A 17,766-nucleotide genomic window follows, 5' to 3' on the forward strand; every position below is an offset into this window, starting at 1 on the left:
AAGAAAAAGAGCTTCTCTGTGTTTGGAGACATCAGCAAAGGGTGAAAAAGATACATCACACAAGAACCTTGAGATGATAATGGCTGCTGTCCTGCTCTTACAATACAGTGAAATATGCCATTAAGTAACAAAAAATCAATTTGAACATGTAATTTTTAATATTTAAAAATTTCACCCTTATTCTCAGTCACCCTTTTCCATGCTCTGATCTACATACTCATGCATGTCTACTCAGAGACAAACGGACTGGTAAAGACTTCACCCTCAGATCCTGCTTCAGCAGATCTACTCATACTTAACAATGCAATTAGGTCATAGAAACTGACTGCATCAGGGGGGAAAGGGACCTCAAACACATGCCCAGGAGAAAGAGGGAAATCCTCAAGAACTCACCCCTAAAGGAGGCAATCCTTCTACTATGTTCTTCTTCCCTGCAAGTAATTCAGATACAGGTCTTTTCTTTATGGAATCCTTTCGCACTCTGTACCTTGTGGACATCGTCAGGTCTGACTCGGACACAGAAGGAGTCAACAGCCCATCTCCTCTCCTCTGTACTTCAATGTCAGCCATGACGTGGACGGGGCTCACCTCTTTTACCTTCTTCTCAGTTTCAGTAATGTGCAATTTAGGTTCATGTATATGTAAAGGCCCAGGCGAGGAAGCAACAGAACTGTAAGGGTAGTTCAGCAAGGATTCAGGAGGATAGCAACCCATGATAGAAGGAAGCTGGGTGTTTCCATCAGTGAATGGAGAAAGAGCTGGATTTGCTTTGCTTTCTTCTTCAAACTCCTCCTCTTCCTCGCTGCTGTGGATCAACATAGTGGCATCTGAAAGAGACTTTTTATGCCCATAGTTCACATTTTCTTCTGTTTCTTCATTTTCTTCTTGTTTGGTTCTCTCCAGGAAAACAGCGGGCTGTGACCCAGCAGGAACCACCTTTGGCGGGACCACATCTGCAGCAGAAGCCGACATGGTCCTCTCTTTCATCCTCATGGCTTCAAAGCTATGGGCCAGGCCAGCGATCTCAATACTGTTCCTCTTCTGCAGCTGAGCATGGCGGGCTGACGTCAAGGGCTCACTCACTTCCTGGAGGGAATGGGCAACGGGCAAGCTGTCCTCCTGAAACGTCTGGACTGAGTGGTGGACCCGTCGGGTGATGAGATCGGGATTGCTGCTGCTGATATAAAGATGTCGGGACAGATCTGGGGTGCTGTTAGCTGGTCTGGGATAAGGATAAGGAGGAGGAGGGCGGTACACTTGAGTCTTCATAATGTTCGGTGCAGGATAATCTTGAGCCTGCAACTGGACATTTGTCAATTCAGGAACACTCACTGCTCCAACCACTAGGCGCCTTTCTGCAGGGTAAGGGTAAGGGGACTGGCTGTGGAAACTATAGTTCAGATTAAACGGATAATGAGCAGAGTGCGGGGAGGTATAATTCCCCTGTTCTCGAATTTCTGGCTGACTGTAAACCATGGCATCAGGCCTACTGTAGGCATATGAATTTCCAATGTTGAGGTTTCTCATGGAATGACTCTGCTTGTCTGAATGTATCATTCCCCGGTTAAGATGCTTCATGACAGTCTCATAATCTGGGGTAGGCCGATAAGAAGGTGGTATAAGGGCACTGTGCCGATGAGACGGGACATAATCAGATCTGAGGACATCGCTGCCAGTAATACTCGGGTTGGAGGACATGGGAGATGGTTGCAGGTAGTGCTGAGGATTATTCAAAGAGCTGGTGCTGTGAGCGCTGTAGACGCTGCCGTTGCGGATTCTGCCATTGTAGTCATGCGGTGGTCTATCCAAGCTGGTCTGAGAGTGGCAATAATAGCCATTCTGGTTATTCCCATAGAGATTATCTGAAATACATAAGTATTTATGGTCATTCACAGAAACACCCAAAAGATATACAATGGTCATTGCAAAAGAATCAACCCTCTGGACCACACCTAAATTTTGCGTTAGTAACACAACCATATGAGTTTATGTCCACAAAGAAATCTCTGACAACTTCACTGTCAACAACCACATCATTTAAATACTGAGTATCTCATTTTAACCCATTATAGGAAACAGTTTATGTTCAGTGAAGGGTATGGCAGGCATGTATGAACTAACCCTGTGGAGGTGTTAGTCCTGCATACATGAAGGATAAAACTAGGGAGAAAGTTTGGGTACATGCAAAAGCCCCACTGGGTGATTGCCTGTTCTCTCATGCTTTAATAATAACAGCAATGAAATGGGAGGCCATTTTGATCCCACATTGCACAGTATTGGGGAACCCCACCATACAAAGGTGGTGATGTGGCTTTGAACCTGCCCACTTTTGGCTTTAACTATGCCTACTTCTGAGATCCAGCTTTTAGAAAGTAAAGGGAATTAGGGCCTCATAATGAAACAGGTTCCACAATATTGTACAAGAGGTAAGCGAAGGCTATCTGGTGATATCTTCCTCCTTATCATCTAGGACAGTGGTTCTTGGACTGTAACTCCCACAAGCTACCAGCTGTGCTGGCTGGGGTTTCTGGTAGTTGCAGTCCAAATACACCTGGGTTACCCAAGGTTGGCAACCACTGTTCTAGTAGTAGTTAACTGTACTTGCTTATCCAGCAACCTTAGAATTATGACCTGATACAAAACCACAAGCCGCCTAGAGTAATCTTAATTGATTAGATAGGCGGGATAGAAATCAAATAAATAAATAAATAAATAAATACAAGGCAAATTATCATGGTTGCACAGATCTTTAAGCTCACCCATCCTATTTTAGTTATTTAATGCTCCTATACAGTGCTGCCTCGACTTACGAACATCCCAACATACTACCATTTCGAGTTGCGACCACCTCCGGCTGCAAAATTTTGCTTCGACTTGCGGCCGGAGCTTTAAGTTGCAACCAGAAAAGAGCAGGGAAAAAGGTGGGGAATTCAAATAACTATTGGGGCAAAAGAGCTACAAAGTAGCTCTTTCGCCCCAATGGTTAGAGTGTGTGTGTTGGAGGAGGCTTTGGACTGCCTGGTGCTGCTTTCTGCTCCTGGGTGAGTACATTTACAGGGTTTTGCAGGGTGGGTTTGGGCTGGGGGGGGGAGGTTATGTTTCCGTGCTTTTTTATTTTATTTTTTTGCAGCCCCATCGCGTTCCAATGGGGCTTGCAGCACTTTATGTGTGTGTGTGTGTTTATTTCAGCCCCATTGCATTCCGATAGGACTGGTTTTCTTTGTTTGTTTGGTGATTATTTTTTGCAGCCTCATCATGTTCTGATGGGACTGGCTTTGTTTATTTGTGTTTGTGTTTTTGTTTGTTTATGTGTTGTTGCTTTCTGCAGCCCCATTGCATTTCATTAGGACTCGCAGTGCTCTTTTTCGTTTGTGTGCTTGTTGTTGTTGTTGTTGTTTTGCAGCCCCATCATGTTCCGATGGGGAATACCGTGTTTTGTTTTGTGGAATGGATTAATCCCATCCCCATACATTCCTATGGGAAATGGCACTTCGATTTAACGACCATTTCGAGTTACGCCCATCTTCTGGGACGGATTATGGTTGCAAGTCTAGGCACCACTGTATTTTGTCTCCCACTTGGAAACATGGAACCAAATACACTGAAGAGGGGGCATCGGTCAGTATTAGAACAAATGCTGCGAAAAGTGTCCCAAATTAAATATCTGGGTAGTAAATGGTGGCAGAATCTTCAGCCAGGCAAAATAGACAGTGGTAGGGTGGAAGAAGACTCTGACCTGATATAAAGTCATATTCCCACATCCTAAACAGGTGGCACAAACCTGCGTAGCATCTTAATCCAGACACTGACTAGGCTGAGAGCTATTTAGCATTAATAACTTAACAGCATAATAGGCTCTCAGGCTCTTCCAGTTTGGGACAAGTTGCCCCGACAAAGTCCCTAACACAGCTAGAGGACGAGATGCTTGAGCTTCTCTATCAAACTGAATTTTTACCTTGTGAAGATGTATATGGTTCTGCGTAGTGTCCATTGTAGTGCAACTGAGGTGGGGCAGGTGTCATCATAAAAGGTTGTGGTTTGGGCTGCTGAAAAGATAGCATAGAAGTTAAATGGAGGCACAGATGAGACGTATTAACAGAAGAACGTTTAATCTGGTCTGAATGCTTGAGTGCACCTTAATATGGATGCAGAGTTTTTGCAAAACTTAATTTCAAAGTAGCTCTGATTGCAAGAAACAAGGTGCAAAAGGACTGGTTTAAATAATAGCTAATGAAGAAGTCCTTCAGAATTAGAAGGAGTGTTGCTGTGTCCATGTGCACCATAGATTCTCCGAGACCATCATTAAAACACTGAACCCAGATGCCTGCACTCTGACAGATCAGTATGATCAAACATGATTAGCCAGAATACCTCTGCTGGGGTTAACAAAGCACAGGCTGAAGAAGCATCTGTCTATCAACTGATTAACAATATCTACATTAAGCCAATAAGCATTCTACAGCCAACCCCAGGTTATTAGCGAGGAATTATTCACAAAGTTCTGCAAATAGTAGATAGTGTAACAGAGATAGTGTCATATTTCCTTATAAGAAGAACTTAATAAAGAGGTGGCTAGTTGGTAGTTGAATCAGTTATACATGATTTTAGGAAATGGTTGTGGACAACCTCCTCCTTGGGAAAAGCAAAGCAGGCCACATAAAAGGGATTAGCCCTGGAGAAGGAAGGGAGACTGATCAGAGTGAAGCAAATTGATGATGACGGCTCCCCCACTCCTTCTTGTGCTGTTGCTAGGACACTCTCTAGTATAAAGTTTCTGTTAAGTGCTGATTTTGAACCAAGAGACTATCTACTACATTAGGATTGTAGTTGGAACTGAACAACTACAGTCTTGTGCACATTTATATTTTAGGCCTAACCAGCCCTGGTCCTGGGGTTTCTATGTGAAACAAGTTAGCCACTATGAGAACAGAATGCTGGACAAGATGGAATCCAGCAGGGCTTTTCTTAATAAAGGGAATGATTCTGGATACTATAAAGCTGGATACGATTCTGCTGGGGGTGGAATGAGTAAGAACTGCAGGTTTCACCATCTCCTTAAAATCACAGAATTGTAGAATAATTGAGTTGGAAGGGGCTAATAAGGTCATCCACCTGATGAATGCGGGAATACAAATCAAAACAGATCTGACAGATAGTTATCCTATTTTCTCTTGAATGCCTCCAGCATTGGAGTGCTCACCAGCTCCTAAGGTAATTGACCCAATTGTCCTACTGCTCTAACAGTTTCAAGGCTCTTATCATAACTTAAATCAAGAGATTGTGAAACCAGCAGTTTGCTCTTTACAACCAACATACAATGGCTTGAATCCTCTTGTGCAATAACACAAATGGTATAACTTTTAGAGATGAATTGCCATAAATTAAGGAATCTCCACAGGCATTATATATTACAGTACATGTTAAGCTGAGCGACTTGGCAAACAACAAATAAATGTCTGCAGAGATTTCTTAACCTATAGCAATTCATCTCTAAAAATTATGCCTTTTGCTCAACTGTGCAACAAGATTTCGGCTACTTCAAAATAACCAGAGATGAAGCTATTGTGAGACTCCATGCTTTTTTTCATCTTCAGGCCTTCAAAAGGCTAATCCAATGTTTTTTAGCAAGTCTTTTTCTTTTACTATACTTCATCCTTTGCAAAACAGGAATAGTAAAACAGAAGTGAGACACATATGAACCATATTAGTTCAGAATATAAGCCTGTCTAGTCCACCATTCTTTTCTTACAGAGGTAGAGAGAATAGTATCCTGCCAATGTTCCCTGTAAAGCATGCTCACGTATCAAAAGTTACATTGACAATAGTATGAATATGTATGGTTAAGCTAAATGTTATGGCATTACATAATTGAGACGGTACTAATACATTCAAATTTGCCTAGGACAGTGCTGCAAAATTTGGCATTCATTCAGTGTTGACATTACTTTGGAGCCTGAACTTTCACAGTAACTTCTCTCAATTTGCTCACTTAATTTATTTGAATGAACTGACTAATGATTCAGATCAGCTAGCTAAACTGTTGCCACCACTGTTCAAAGAAAGCGATAAGAACAGAACTGAGGGGAAAAAATCCTATTTATTGCAGTTTATGAGTTCATTCCTAAGCTGTTGGGAAGACAGGACAATGTGAATTCTCACACACTGTTAAAATCTCCAGGAAATTACTAGATAAACAATCCCTCTGTTAAGAGGTGAAAGCTGGGTCTCTGCTGATCGATGTATGGAAACACATATTCCAGTGCCCTCTTGGGAAAGATGTACTTGCCTGTCCTAACTAAAACTAGTTATTGCTAAGAAACAGATTCTCATCTTTTGATTCATAGAAACAAGTGAATTATTCTTGCATCAAAGTGCAAGGAAACTTTAATACGGAACTGTATTCTTTAACATTGACCTAGAATAATACAGAAAGCCTAAAATCTACCAGAAACCCTCTCTTTCTAGTTTCGCCAACATATCTGAACAGTGTTTTTCTTCTTTAAGGAGCAAACTTACTCCCATTAATAAATGATTTTACTGTAATTATTTAAAAAGCCAAAGAACAATAAAGAGGTCAGAGCTAGAGAACTTACCAGAGACAACCTAGAGGATGACCGCCTTCGAACTGGATTCATTGTCACTGTCTGAGCTTGTCTACGAAGAAAAGATATATGAGAAAATAAAAATACAGATTTTGCAGTAATGCAATTGACAACTGCAATCCTATCCATGCTTACTCTATAATCACTGGCACTGTATTGAATGGGACTTACTCCCTGGAAATGTTATTAGTATTGCAGCCTTAAAGGCATCATGTAGTGTCCCAAACTTTTTAAATGGTTGCTATACCCAATAACCTACCCCTCAAAAATACAGGGGTAATGCCCCAGAAAAAAGAGTATGCATATGACTAAGCAAACCAAGGATGATGTGATGGGTTCTAATCTTTCTTCTTCAGCAACAGCAATTCAGCAGAATATGGCACAAGTTAGGTTTTCATCAGAACTTTAGAGGAAGAACCATTTACATCCCCATAAATGTGCAAACTATGGCAAAGGCAAGGGTAGCAACACTTAGTTCAGCTCTGAGTATAATCTTTCAAAAGAAACTATAGATAGTCTACTAGGCTAAACTTCTAGCTAAAACCAAAGTAAATATCTACTGAACTCTGACTGATAAATCTTTAAACAAACAATGTATGTTTCTGCCTCCTCCCATTTAACTGCACAGACCAAATGCTAGGAGAGAGAGGGCTTTCCAAATCAGCTCAGCTGAAACCGCCATGGTTGACTGTATCTTACCATAGATAGAACACATTGCTGAAGTGGAAAGAATTATACCTTTTTCAAGAGGCAGATCCACTAATAGCATTAAGCTTGGTACACTGTGGTGTTGCATTGTAACATGGGCAGGATGACGATGTAGACAAGACACATCCACCTAACTGATAAACTCCAAAGGACTGCTTTGCTTCCAGTTATAGTAACTCAAATTTCAGTCCCACCTCCACACACATGTGCCAAAACACCAACAAAGCAAAACGAAATGATACTGTATTTTTCCATTTATAATACGCCCCCTTTTGTAACACACACACACTTTTCTAACTCAAAAATTAAGAAAACTTAGTTTTCAGGATTCAGTCTCTGGGCTCAGAACACTTGGACATTGAGTCCCTGTTGAATCTGAGCCTACAGGCTCCACCTCCAATGAAGTGTCTTCCAATTGGTTTGTACAGCATCAGCTGACATCAGTTCCATAAGGCTCGTGTTTGGAGGAAGCTAAGTCTTCTGACTATAGGAAGCTAAGTCTCGTGACTGAAGGAAGCCTGTTTACAGAGGCAAGGTATGTACCATTTTGTTCTGTCCTCAGCTATCTCAGCTTACTTGTGTGAAAAAGATGCCCCTCAATTTTTAGTGTAATGATTTTAGGAAAAAGTAGTGTCTTATACACGGAAAAATATGGTACGTGAAAAGCAACATCCCCCACAGCAGGGATGGGGAAGTTGTGGAGGTGTGTGGTCCACCAGAAGAGGTTGGACTATAAAGTTCATCCTCCTTCATCTTTAAATATGCTAGCTGGGATGAATGAAAAGAACTGTACTCCAACAAGACTGGTAAAACCAGACCCTCCCCATCCATGCCATACGTTGCTCCCCACAGTCTAGCATTTCAGTTAAGAAGTCCTTAATCTGTCCTCTATCTTCTTGTGCCCAGAAAAAAAAATCTGTTGTCACTGTTCAAAGGCTACATACAAAATAGGGTTGCAAATGGTTGAAGAACCTGCTGAATAATAAGGCGGTCTGTGCAAAACCTTGCCTAAGCTAATTCTCTTAAAACATGACATAAGCAGAATCAATTGGTTCTGCTACAATGCTACAGTGTTTGTCTGATTTTGGGATTATACAGTTTCATGAAACTTTCACGCATATCTACAAAACACAAACTAGTGCCAGCATCAGCAGTAATCATCTTGAAATGAAATGTCAGAGGAGCTACTACATGTTGCTCACGTGTTCAATGAGGGAGCAAGAGGCAAAGAAGAGGTTTCTCTTCCACCACTCTGGAATTTGATGCCCCAAGGGATGGCTGTATGGGGTCACGCCACTTTTTAGACTACAACTCTAGAATCTCTCAAGCAGTGTAGCTGGAGGATTCAGGAATTTTTAGACCAAAGAAGTCTCTCTACAACCTGCTACAACCAAATGTGGGAGCCCTACAAATAGTCGGCATGCAAAGAAAAATGGAAGGAAAGAAAGACAATGTTTTCTGGCTCACCCTTTGGGCAGAGAAGGACGAGAAAGGATTGGAAAGCGTGGAAGGGAAAGAATGAGGAAAGATTTCTGAGAGCCTTCCTCAGGCGGAGAATCTGGGGAGTCTCTAAAGACAAGGTACATGCGGACAAAACGGAGACAATGAAATACTACATGAAAAAGAAAGGATGAAGTTATCAACAGAGAAGACATTTCAATCTATCTTTAGGTAGTTTTTGAAGGGCATCCTCTCCATTATGGTCATGATCACTTGGCCCTTCCTATACAGTACCATGACATGAAAACCTTCCACAGTTTATGTTAGTCTATGACAGGGATGGAACAATTATGGTCTCTGAAGTAGCTCTTATTTTTTGGCCAGCAGATATGGGTTTCAAACCAAAAGTTCTCTGTTGCTATTTTACAAACTTAAGTTCCAGGTCCTCATAGCTTGAGAGTAAAATGTTAGCAATTTATAATAAAGAAAGAGAAGTCAGACAAAACAATGGAAACATTCACCATTTTAAAAATCAAAATCTTATGAGTCTCAACTCTATCTATCTATCTATCTATCTATCTATCTATCTATCTATCTATCTATCTATCTATCTATCTATCTATCTATCTATCTATCTATCTATCTATCTATCTATCTATCTATCTATCTATCTATCTATCTATCTATCTATCTATCTATCTATCTATCTATCTATCTGATTTCTATCCCATTAGTGCAAGCACTACTCTGGATAGTTTATTTACCCAAATGGCTACTACACCCCATTCATCATGTACTTGCATGCTTTACTTATCATAGTACTGGTGAATCATTTGCAGTAGGTCATTTTTTGGACAACAACTGCAAACAAACTGCCTATATATATTTGGACTGTCCTGGAGTTAGATCTAAATGTTTCTAGCTGGCCACTCCCAATAAGAAGGCATTTCTTCATCAACTTCTATAGTATTTCCAGCAACCTCATATAAGAAAGTACCTTATCCACAATGCTGTACGGTTAAATCCACTGCCTAAAACAAAGAGCCTAAAGAATGAATCAGCATGGAGATCTATGACTATCCACTACAGCAGTGGTCCCCAACCTTGGGCCTCCAGATGTTCTTGGACTTCAACTCCCAGAAATCCTGGCCAGCAGAGGTGGTGGTGAAGGATTCCAGGAGTTGTAGTCCAAGAACATCTGGTGGCCCAAGGTTGGGGACCACTGCACTACAGAACTGGATCCTTGTGGTTTGCATGTGAAATAGTAGATCCAGATGGGAAGAGTATAGCATGCAAGTGACTCAAGCTGGCCTTCTTTGCAGCCCCTGGAGCCCCCTCTGTCAGTGAAAAAAAATTGGTCATAAATGGAGAACTGTAACAGCTGAGGCATCTAGGGGCATCAATCTTACTAAACAGCCATTCCCTCTCAACTGCACTTCTTCTAGCCCAAAAAACTGGAAGTGACTGCTCCGTTTGCAAGGGTGATAGGGAGACAGAGTGGGGATGTGTGAACCCTGGATCCTCCTTGTATAATCCCTTGTAGACTATTTCCAAAAAATGCTGATTCAACATCAACTCTAATTGTTTTACTGATTCAATTTGTATATATCAGCACCTTCTACTGAAATGTAACAAACCCAAAAACAACACTATAGCATCACAAGGCAGAAGTACGTCTGCCATCTCTTGTGCAAAGCTCCAGAAAGCAATGCAATATGTTTTCCCATGGTTGATTGCAACCAAATCATTAATCTCAGATTGGGCACCAAGAATTCCACAACCTCAGAAGAGGATTCTGTTTGTACACTGCAAAATATTTCCTACATAAACCATTCTGAGGAAAAGGCTCTCAACATGCTCAGAACAGAAATTTAGAGTGAATATGAAAGAAACCACATGGTGGTTGTACTTACAGGCTGCATTTATTTAGTCTATAGAATTTGTGCCTGGCCACACACATTCGCCATACATATTTTGCAGTTTCCATATCTTCCTGTCAGATAACACAAAGTTGGATAGATGGTCAGATTACAGTTAAATTGACATCACATTTCTATGGAGCAGATTTATAGGATTAAATTCCTAAAGCACCTTGGCCTGTCTTCCTCCTGTATCTCAGTCATAAAGAAACTAAGTTAACTACATGTAGGCAACACATTGTATAATATCCGTTCATATAAAAATGTTGGGCAGCTTGGAACTTCATATGTTGGATTCACACAGCTAAGCAAAGCAGTGCAGAATAATGGAGTTGAAAGGTACCTATAAAGCCATCAAGTACAACCCTCTGATCAATGCCAAGATCAAAATCAAAATATATCTTGCAGACGGTTTTCTAACTTTCTCTTTAATTCCTCCAGTACTGGAGCGCTCATCACCTCCTGAGGCAATTGGTTACTTTGTCTTGCTGCTCTAATAGTTAGGAAGTGTTTCCTGATATTCAGCTTAAGTCTAATTTGAGTCCATCTTTCTATCTTTCGTTCGTTCGTTAAATTTAGTAGCCAGGTCACTACTCTGAGAGGCTTGCAATAAGAACAACAACTACAAATAAGATATTAAACAAGTCAGCAGACAAAGCATCATAGTGTCCTGCACTCTGGAATAACTGAAAACACACACTGCTTCTCCAACTTTTTAATTATTTGAAGAATGCTCTCATATCTTCGCTCAGTCTTCTTTTCTCAAGGCTAAACATGCCCAATTCTTTCAGTTTCTCTTCATAGTGCCTGGTTTCCAATCCCCTGATCAAATTTGCTGCCCTCCTCTGAACTTGCTCCAGGTTGTTTGCATCCTTCTTAAAATGTGGTGTCCAGAAATGGACGCTGTACTCAAAATGACTCCTAACTAGTGTTGAACAGAGGGGAACTAGTACAGTGGTATCTCACTAGACGACAACCCCGCTAAATGACGAATCCTCATAACGATGAGTTTTTGTTATCGCTATAGCGATTTGCAAAAAAGTCATTCCAATGGGTGCTCTGTGCTCTGGTCCTCTGAAGATGCTGTCCTCTGAAGATGCTGGCCACAGAGACTGGCAAAACGTTAGGAAGAACAACCTTCAGAACACGGCCAAAGAGCCCAAAAAACCCACAACAACCATTTTGTCCACTGTTTGATGCATAATCCAGTACCACTGCATCAATTTTATTTCTTGGATTGGTTTTTTCTTTGCCCCCCCCCCCCCGAGCCCAGTAGGAGAATGTAATAGAGTATTTAGATATGTTACTCTCCATTTTCATTTCTTTTAATTCCTTTTTTTTTTTTTTTGGTGGGGGTCTGTCTTTCAGACCAAAACTTTCAGAAAATGCCTTTCATTATATGCATAACTACACATTGTGTCTGAAAGACTGTGTGTGTATATGTGCATGTTTTATGTTCTCTCACGTTTTTCCAACTTATGTCAACCATGATATGTTTCCAAGGTATGTGAGAAGTTCAAGGAGAGGTTTACCACTGCCCCACCAGTGCCCCATAAGTTTCCACAGCCAAATACTCAGGGTTCCCAAGTCCCAGCAGGACATAAACCACAGTGAATCTACTGTAGGCTACTATTATGCTATTTCACAAACCAGCTCTACTCATGATTCCAGGAGCAAAAAACAGCCACACAAACAAAAATACCCACCACACATAAAACAACATGAATCCACTAATAGTTTTCATACAGAAAAAAAATCCTACAACAAGTGGCCTAGGATTAGCATGAGAAATATGTAAATGGATGCATTTCCATTCCATCAACCTTACGGTGGTTTTACTTCCCAATGAGGAGATGGAGAAAAACATCTGAGATTCAAGAACATTTGAGTACAGTGGGGTCTCAACTTACGAACTTAATCCGTATTGGAAGGCAGTTCTCAGCTCGAAAAGTTCTTAAGTCGAATCTGCATTTCCCATAGGAATGCATTGAAAACCATTTAATCCGTATCTGCTCTTTTCGTCCATAGAAACTAATTGGAAGCTGCTATTCCACCTTCTGCCACTAGAGGGGGATATTTTTTCTTTTTTCCTTTTAACCTAAGATGACTTAGCTTTAAAAAAAAGGGGGAAAAAGAGTTCGTAACTCGAATCTAAGTTCGTAAGTCGAGTCCATATATTCCTATGAGGGCGGTTCGTAAGTCGAAACGTTCGTATGTCGAGCCGTTCGTAAGTCGAGACCCCACTGTAAAATCTTTCTTGAGCTTACTACAAATATAGTTTTAAAAATAAAAAAATTAAAACGGAAGCTGTGTTGCTTATCTAATTTGAAAATGACACTAGAAATACAAATCAAAATGATCTGTTCTAGACATCCGTCAAGTACACACTCCATGTAAATGCATGGCTTCCCTTTGTACATATAGAGGAGGGAAAAAACTCACTCACAGTTTGGAACTGGATAGTCTCTTCTTTATTTGTCAGTTCCAGTGTGAAAAAGGATTTGTTGTGGGACATGTTAGCGATATCATGCCACCTATGCAGTGGGTGGAGAAAGAAAAGTGAGACAAATACAGACGCTCAAGGCCTCACACATAATTTCATCACATTTAAATGGGTCTGAAAGACGGTATGGGTTTGCCAAATTATTTCTTGGTATTTCTAGAACATTCTGGCAACTCTTATGTATTTATTTAAATACTTTCTCCTTTAAAGGAGTCTCTATGGTTCCACCTCAGAGGTGGAATGATTTGATTAGTTATCTTCTGGATATGCTTTCATCTTTGTGCAAGGAGTCATAAAATGTTTAGAAAGCTGAGACTGGGAGGCAAGATGAGTAGCTTGGAAACTCATTCATTCATTCATTCGTTCGTTCATTCATTCGTTTGTTCATTCGTTCATTCATTCATTTTGTATCCCGCTCCCATTAGTGTCACAGCACTACTCTGGGCGGGTACAGTGAAATAACTCACTGCATTACTGGTTATTTTTTCTTCAGTCTTCACTACTTTGGAAAAGACTGTATTGCTAAGAAAATAGTACAAAACATGTACAATTCCTGTCAAAATGTCTGCAAAAACGTCCTTTAAAAGAAACATTGAAATGTAACAGGAAACCACTGCCGCACCATTCCCACTCATTAAGATTACTTTTGAAATGTAACTCTGGGGCGCAGTAAAAGTCCAAAAGAATGACTTGTTTCAGTTCCTGTCTTAGTTCTTGCTATTATTCCCAGCCTTGGGTCCACAGATGTTCTTGGACGACAACTCCCAGAAATCCTGGCCAGCAAAGCTAGTGGTAAAAGCTTCCGGGAATTTTAGTCCCAAAACATCTGGGGACCCAGGTTTGGGACCCACTGCTCTAGAGCACTGTGAAAAATTAGTAACTGAAACAGGAATATAGTGGACATGGTGGCAGAGCAGATACGAAGTCAATGTGTACATCACCCTCTTTGGTTTGGTTTCTGAAAGCAGCTCCAACATGAGAAGTAGACTCTGCCCACCACCTCCAGGCTGCAGCAGAGAAAATATCTATTTGAAAATATTATCTTATTAGGATATTAAACTCACCTAAATATGACAGGAGGCCGACCATTTTTGTGCTTCACAAAGATTCCATCAAGACAAGCTCCAACAAATATATCACTTCCTTGGCTGTCCTGAAAATCAGCCAGACATAATAAAAAAGATTTGCAAATGTTTTCTTTTCCACAGCAGGGGAACAAATATTCAACTGCTATAAGAACTGCATTTAAATCATATTTTTTACAGAAAAAAATTACATCACTATAAGATAGTGAACATTTATAAATGTGATATAAAATGCTAAATGTATTTTAAATAAAATAGATGATAATATAGAATCTCAGAATAATTGAGTTGGAAGGGGCCTTTAAGGCAACTGAGTTTTTAACCCCCTCAATACATTATAAAAGAAATACTTTATTTCTAAATTCAGAACCTGTAATATCTTAAGTTCATAATTTTGCATGCTGAACACCCTGTTCTGTTTCTATCATGTGAGCTTTCTGTTGAACATTCATATATTATACGATATGTAAACATTCAGATATTGCAGAACATTAATTTTATAATTAATAACAACATTTTGCCGTTGAAAGCAAATAAAAATGAAAATGAAAATGATGAAAGTAAAAAATGGAGAAAAGGCAAAAAAGCAAAGTGTGCTGCTTATGTACCACACCATAGTGCTTACAGCACTCTCTAGGCAGTATATAAGTTAATTATGTAGGCTACACATTGCCTCTGTGCAGGGAGGTGGGTACTCATTTTATCGACCTCAGAAGGATAGAAGGCTGAGTCAACCTTGAGTCGGCTACCTGGGATTGAACCCCGGGTTGTGAGTACAGTTTTTGGCTGCAGTGCAGCAGTTTAACCATTGCGTCACGAGGCTCAAAGTCCAGATGGTGGCCACAAGAAAGGTTAAAAAAAGAAATGGAATATAGATAAGAGACATGTTATTGTATTATAAAATTTATGAATGAAACATAGTTTACCTTTGCAGGATAGCTCTCTTCCCCATAACCTTCCATTCGCTCAACCTCTTGCATATATAGCATCTCTGCATCAGGTGGCAAGAGACCTCTTAAAACAAAAAGTAATAACATTTACTAACTAATTTCCTTGAACAGTTTAATCTTTAATCGGGTTTTTTTCACGGGAGTATGTGCCCTAGCATAAATATGAATACAATCATAGACTAGCTTTTTATTGCTTAAAAATCTGCTTCTTCCATGAGAAACAATTATGAGTGTGATTATTCAGAACTTGAAATGATTTGTTTCTCGACAATGACTCTCAGGATGGTTCCTGCACATCTGGCTTTTGGCTATGGCAGCAGAAGAATTCTGAAACGTGTAATCCTACAAAAATCAACCTCCCAAGGCTGTGACTAAACTACATGCATGTGAGAGTAGTGCCCAAGATAAGGCAGATTATAAGGAGGAAAGACTCTACTTGCTTTCACAATTCAGTGACTAGTTTCTACTATTTATGGCACGAAGGCAATTCATTAAACTAGGACATCTATCTATCATTTAAGGTGGTTGTTTGGTTATTGGAAACCCTGCTCAGTCTAACTCTTTAGTCTAGGTTTCAAGGGAAACACTAGTGCTATTCCTAAAAAAAAAAAGGGGGGGGGAGAATGTGCTGGGAACATATCTACATTTTTTCTGTTGACCACATGATGTAAAAACCACTGTAAATCAGCCCGGAGAGCCCCCTTTCACCCCCAAATCTGTAGTTTTGCCTTCCCTACTGGAGTGTCTAGCTTTTTCTAAAAACTGGATCCATTGGCATCTCAGTCAGTGTCATTGCTTGATCCAGTGCACCTCCTCCTCACATCCCACCCTTAATCACAGACGTGTGAAAAGCACACTGCCCTTTCTGTACCTTTCATAAAATTTCCCTCCTTTGTGCTGTCACTGCTTTTCCATACATAGGCAGGATCAAACTGTACATATGTTTAGAGGGAGAGGGTGGAAGGTGTATACCCACAAACAAACACCTGTATCCATGTGTGCACACAGACATGCATAGAAATGTTCCCCCAAGGATCCCAGCATGACTTAAGCTACTTCTTGCCTTCTGCCCTTCTGCAATCCAAGCATGTTTAATTAATAGCTACAAGGAAAGCATGTAAACTTAACAGCTTTGCTCCAGTGTGGCAAATTCTCCTATCCCAAATCACCCTGAAGCTCACCAAGTCTGTCAAGAGGGACTTCACTTGCTCAATCCCTTGATTCCCTACTGCGGGACATCACCTACATGCTCTTCTTTCAAAAAGATTACCATTGATACAATTGAGCTCAGCAAATCACCCATCTTCTTGTTTGACAATTTGCCTGAGTAAGCAGACTGGACTCAAAGCTGATTTTTTAAAAAATGAATTGCCTTTTGCAGAGGCTCTATTTAAAAGAAGCAAGTAGGCAACTGATCAAATAACAACATTAATAATAGTTAAAGTCTCATGTAAAGGATTTCCCTGATGGCTATGTTTTGATTTGCATCCCATCTTCGATGTAAGGCTCAGATGAAGAAAGAGGAGTATACCAACAAAAAGAAATTGCTTGTTTACATCTTATTAAATAGATCAGTTCTTCTGTAGCTATGCTTTCTGCAGGGCTACAAGAGAGTGATGTTGACAAGCTGCAAACAGGGCTGTTTAGACTATTTTCCTTATGTGACCAATTAATTCAACTAGACCCAGAGAAACCTGTTTTTCCTGGTGCAACTTCACAGTGAGTGAATTCACATTTTTTCTCATTGAGTAGTTGCACCCTCAGTTTGTCCATCCTAGTGTGTAACAACAGGATCAGGACTGTAGCCATTCCTTGCATTATATCACCAACATAGCAATGCACATCTAGCAACAGTCAGAGCTGAAACCATGACACAATTTCAGGGCCAATACCTATACTTTTGGTGAAGTAAGGCCACTTTTTGAGTTGCTTCCTCCAGGATCTTCTCATCTTGCAACCAACCCTGAAAAATGAAACAAAAGACATGAGCCTTGTTTCTTTCCTATATGCCATCAAATACATTTAAATCTATTACAGCTCTTACGACTCAGTGGCCAAAGTCCTGTTGCTTTCTTTAGTAAAACACATTAGAGTAGGCCCATTTAACTCATACGGATTTAGTGAGTCAACTCCTCTGTAAGTTCCATTGATTCATCTGGGCCCACTCTAACTGCAATTTACTACACTAAATGAAGTCGCAGTTAAAGTAAGCTCATTTGAATCAATGAAATGTACAGAGGAGTTAACCCACCAAATCCCCATTGATTCAATGGGTCTACCTGAGTGCAGTTTATTACGGTAAGCAACAAGATTTGGGTTATTGACTTCCAGAATATCCTATCATTAAAAGCCTTGCTCTTCTTGCATATTAAGAATAGTGGCTTTCTTTACTGAGTCAATCCACCCCAGGTTAGATTTTCCTTTTTCCATATTATTTTCAACTTTTCTTTCTCAGTTAAGTCCTGTCTTCAAGGGTTATATGCTCAAAGTATGAAAGCTTCAATTCAATCATTTTAGTTTCTAGTGATAATTCACACTTGATTTGATCTACAGTATAAC

The 17,766-nt window shown here is 40.2% G+C and overlaps 1 protein-coding gene across 6 annotated transcripts in view; it reads right to left on the bottom strand.

The window, feature by feature from the left end:
* The window catches only part of PTPN21 (protein tyrosine phosphatase non-receptor type 21), a 78,501-nt gene that overhangs the window by 19,180 nt on the left and 41,555 nt on the right, over window positions 1-17,766 (bottom strand). For 2 of the 6 annotated variants that reach the window (XM_020811421.3, XM_020811420.3), the window contains exons 6-14: window positions 17,100-17,170; window positions 15,184-15,271; window positions 14,237-14,325; window positions 13,116-13,203; window positions 10,664-10,743; window positions 8,778-8,879; window positions 6,594-6,654; window positions 3,956-4,046; window positions 394-1,862 (exon numbers count right to left, since the gene is read on the bottom strand). In XM_020811421.3, coding sequence (XP_020667080.1) covers window positions 394-1,862; window positions 3,956-4,046; window positions 6,594-6,654; window positions 8,778-8,879; window positions 10,664-10,743; window positions 13,116-13,203; window positions 14,237-14,325; window positions 15,184-15,271; window positions 17,100-17,170 — 2,139 coding nt within the window. The remainder of the gene's footprint in view (window positions 1-393; window positions 1,863-3,955; window positions 4,047-6,593; window positions 6,655-8,777; window positions 8,880-10,663; window positions 10,744-13,115; window positions 13,204-14,236; window positions 14,326-15,183; window positions 15,272-17,099; window positions 17,171-17,766) is intronic. The other 4 variants (XM_020811425.3, XM_020811424.3, XM_020811422.3 and 1 more) reach the window with 3 other exon arrangements.

Source organism: Pogona vitticeps, chromosome 1, assembly GCF_051106095.1.
Source record: "Pogona vitticeps strain Pit_001003342236 chromosome 1, PviZW2.1, whole genome shotgun sequence".
Classification (NCBI taxonomy): domain Eukaryota; kingdom Metazoa; phylum Chordata; class Lepidosauria; order Squamata; family Agamidae; genus Pogona; species Pogona vitticeps.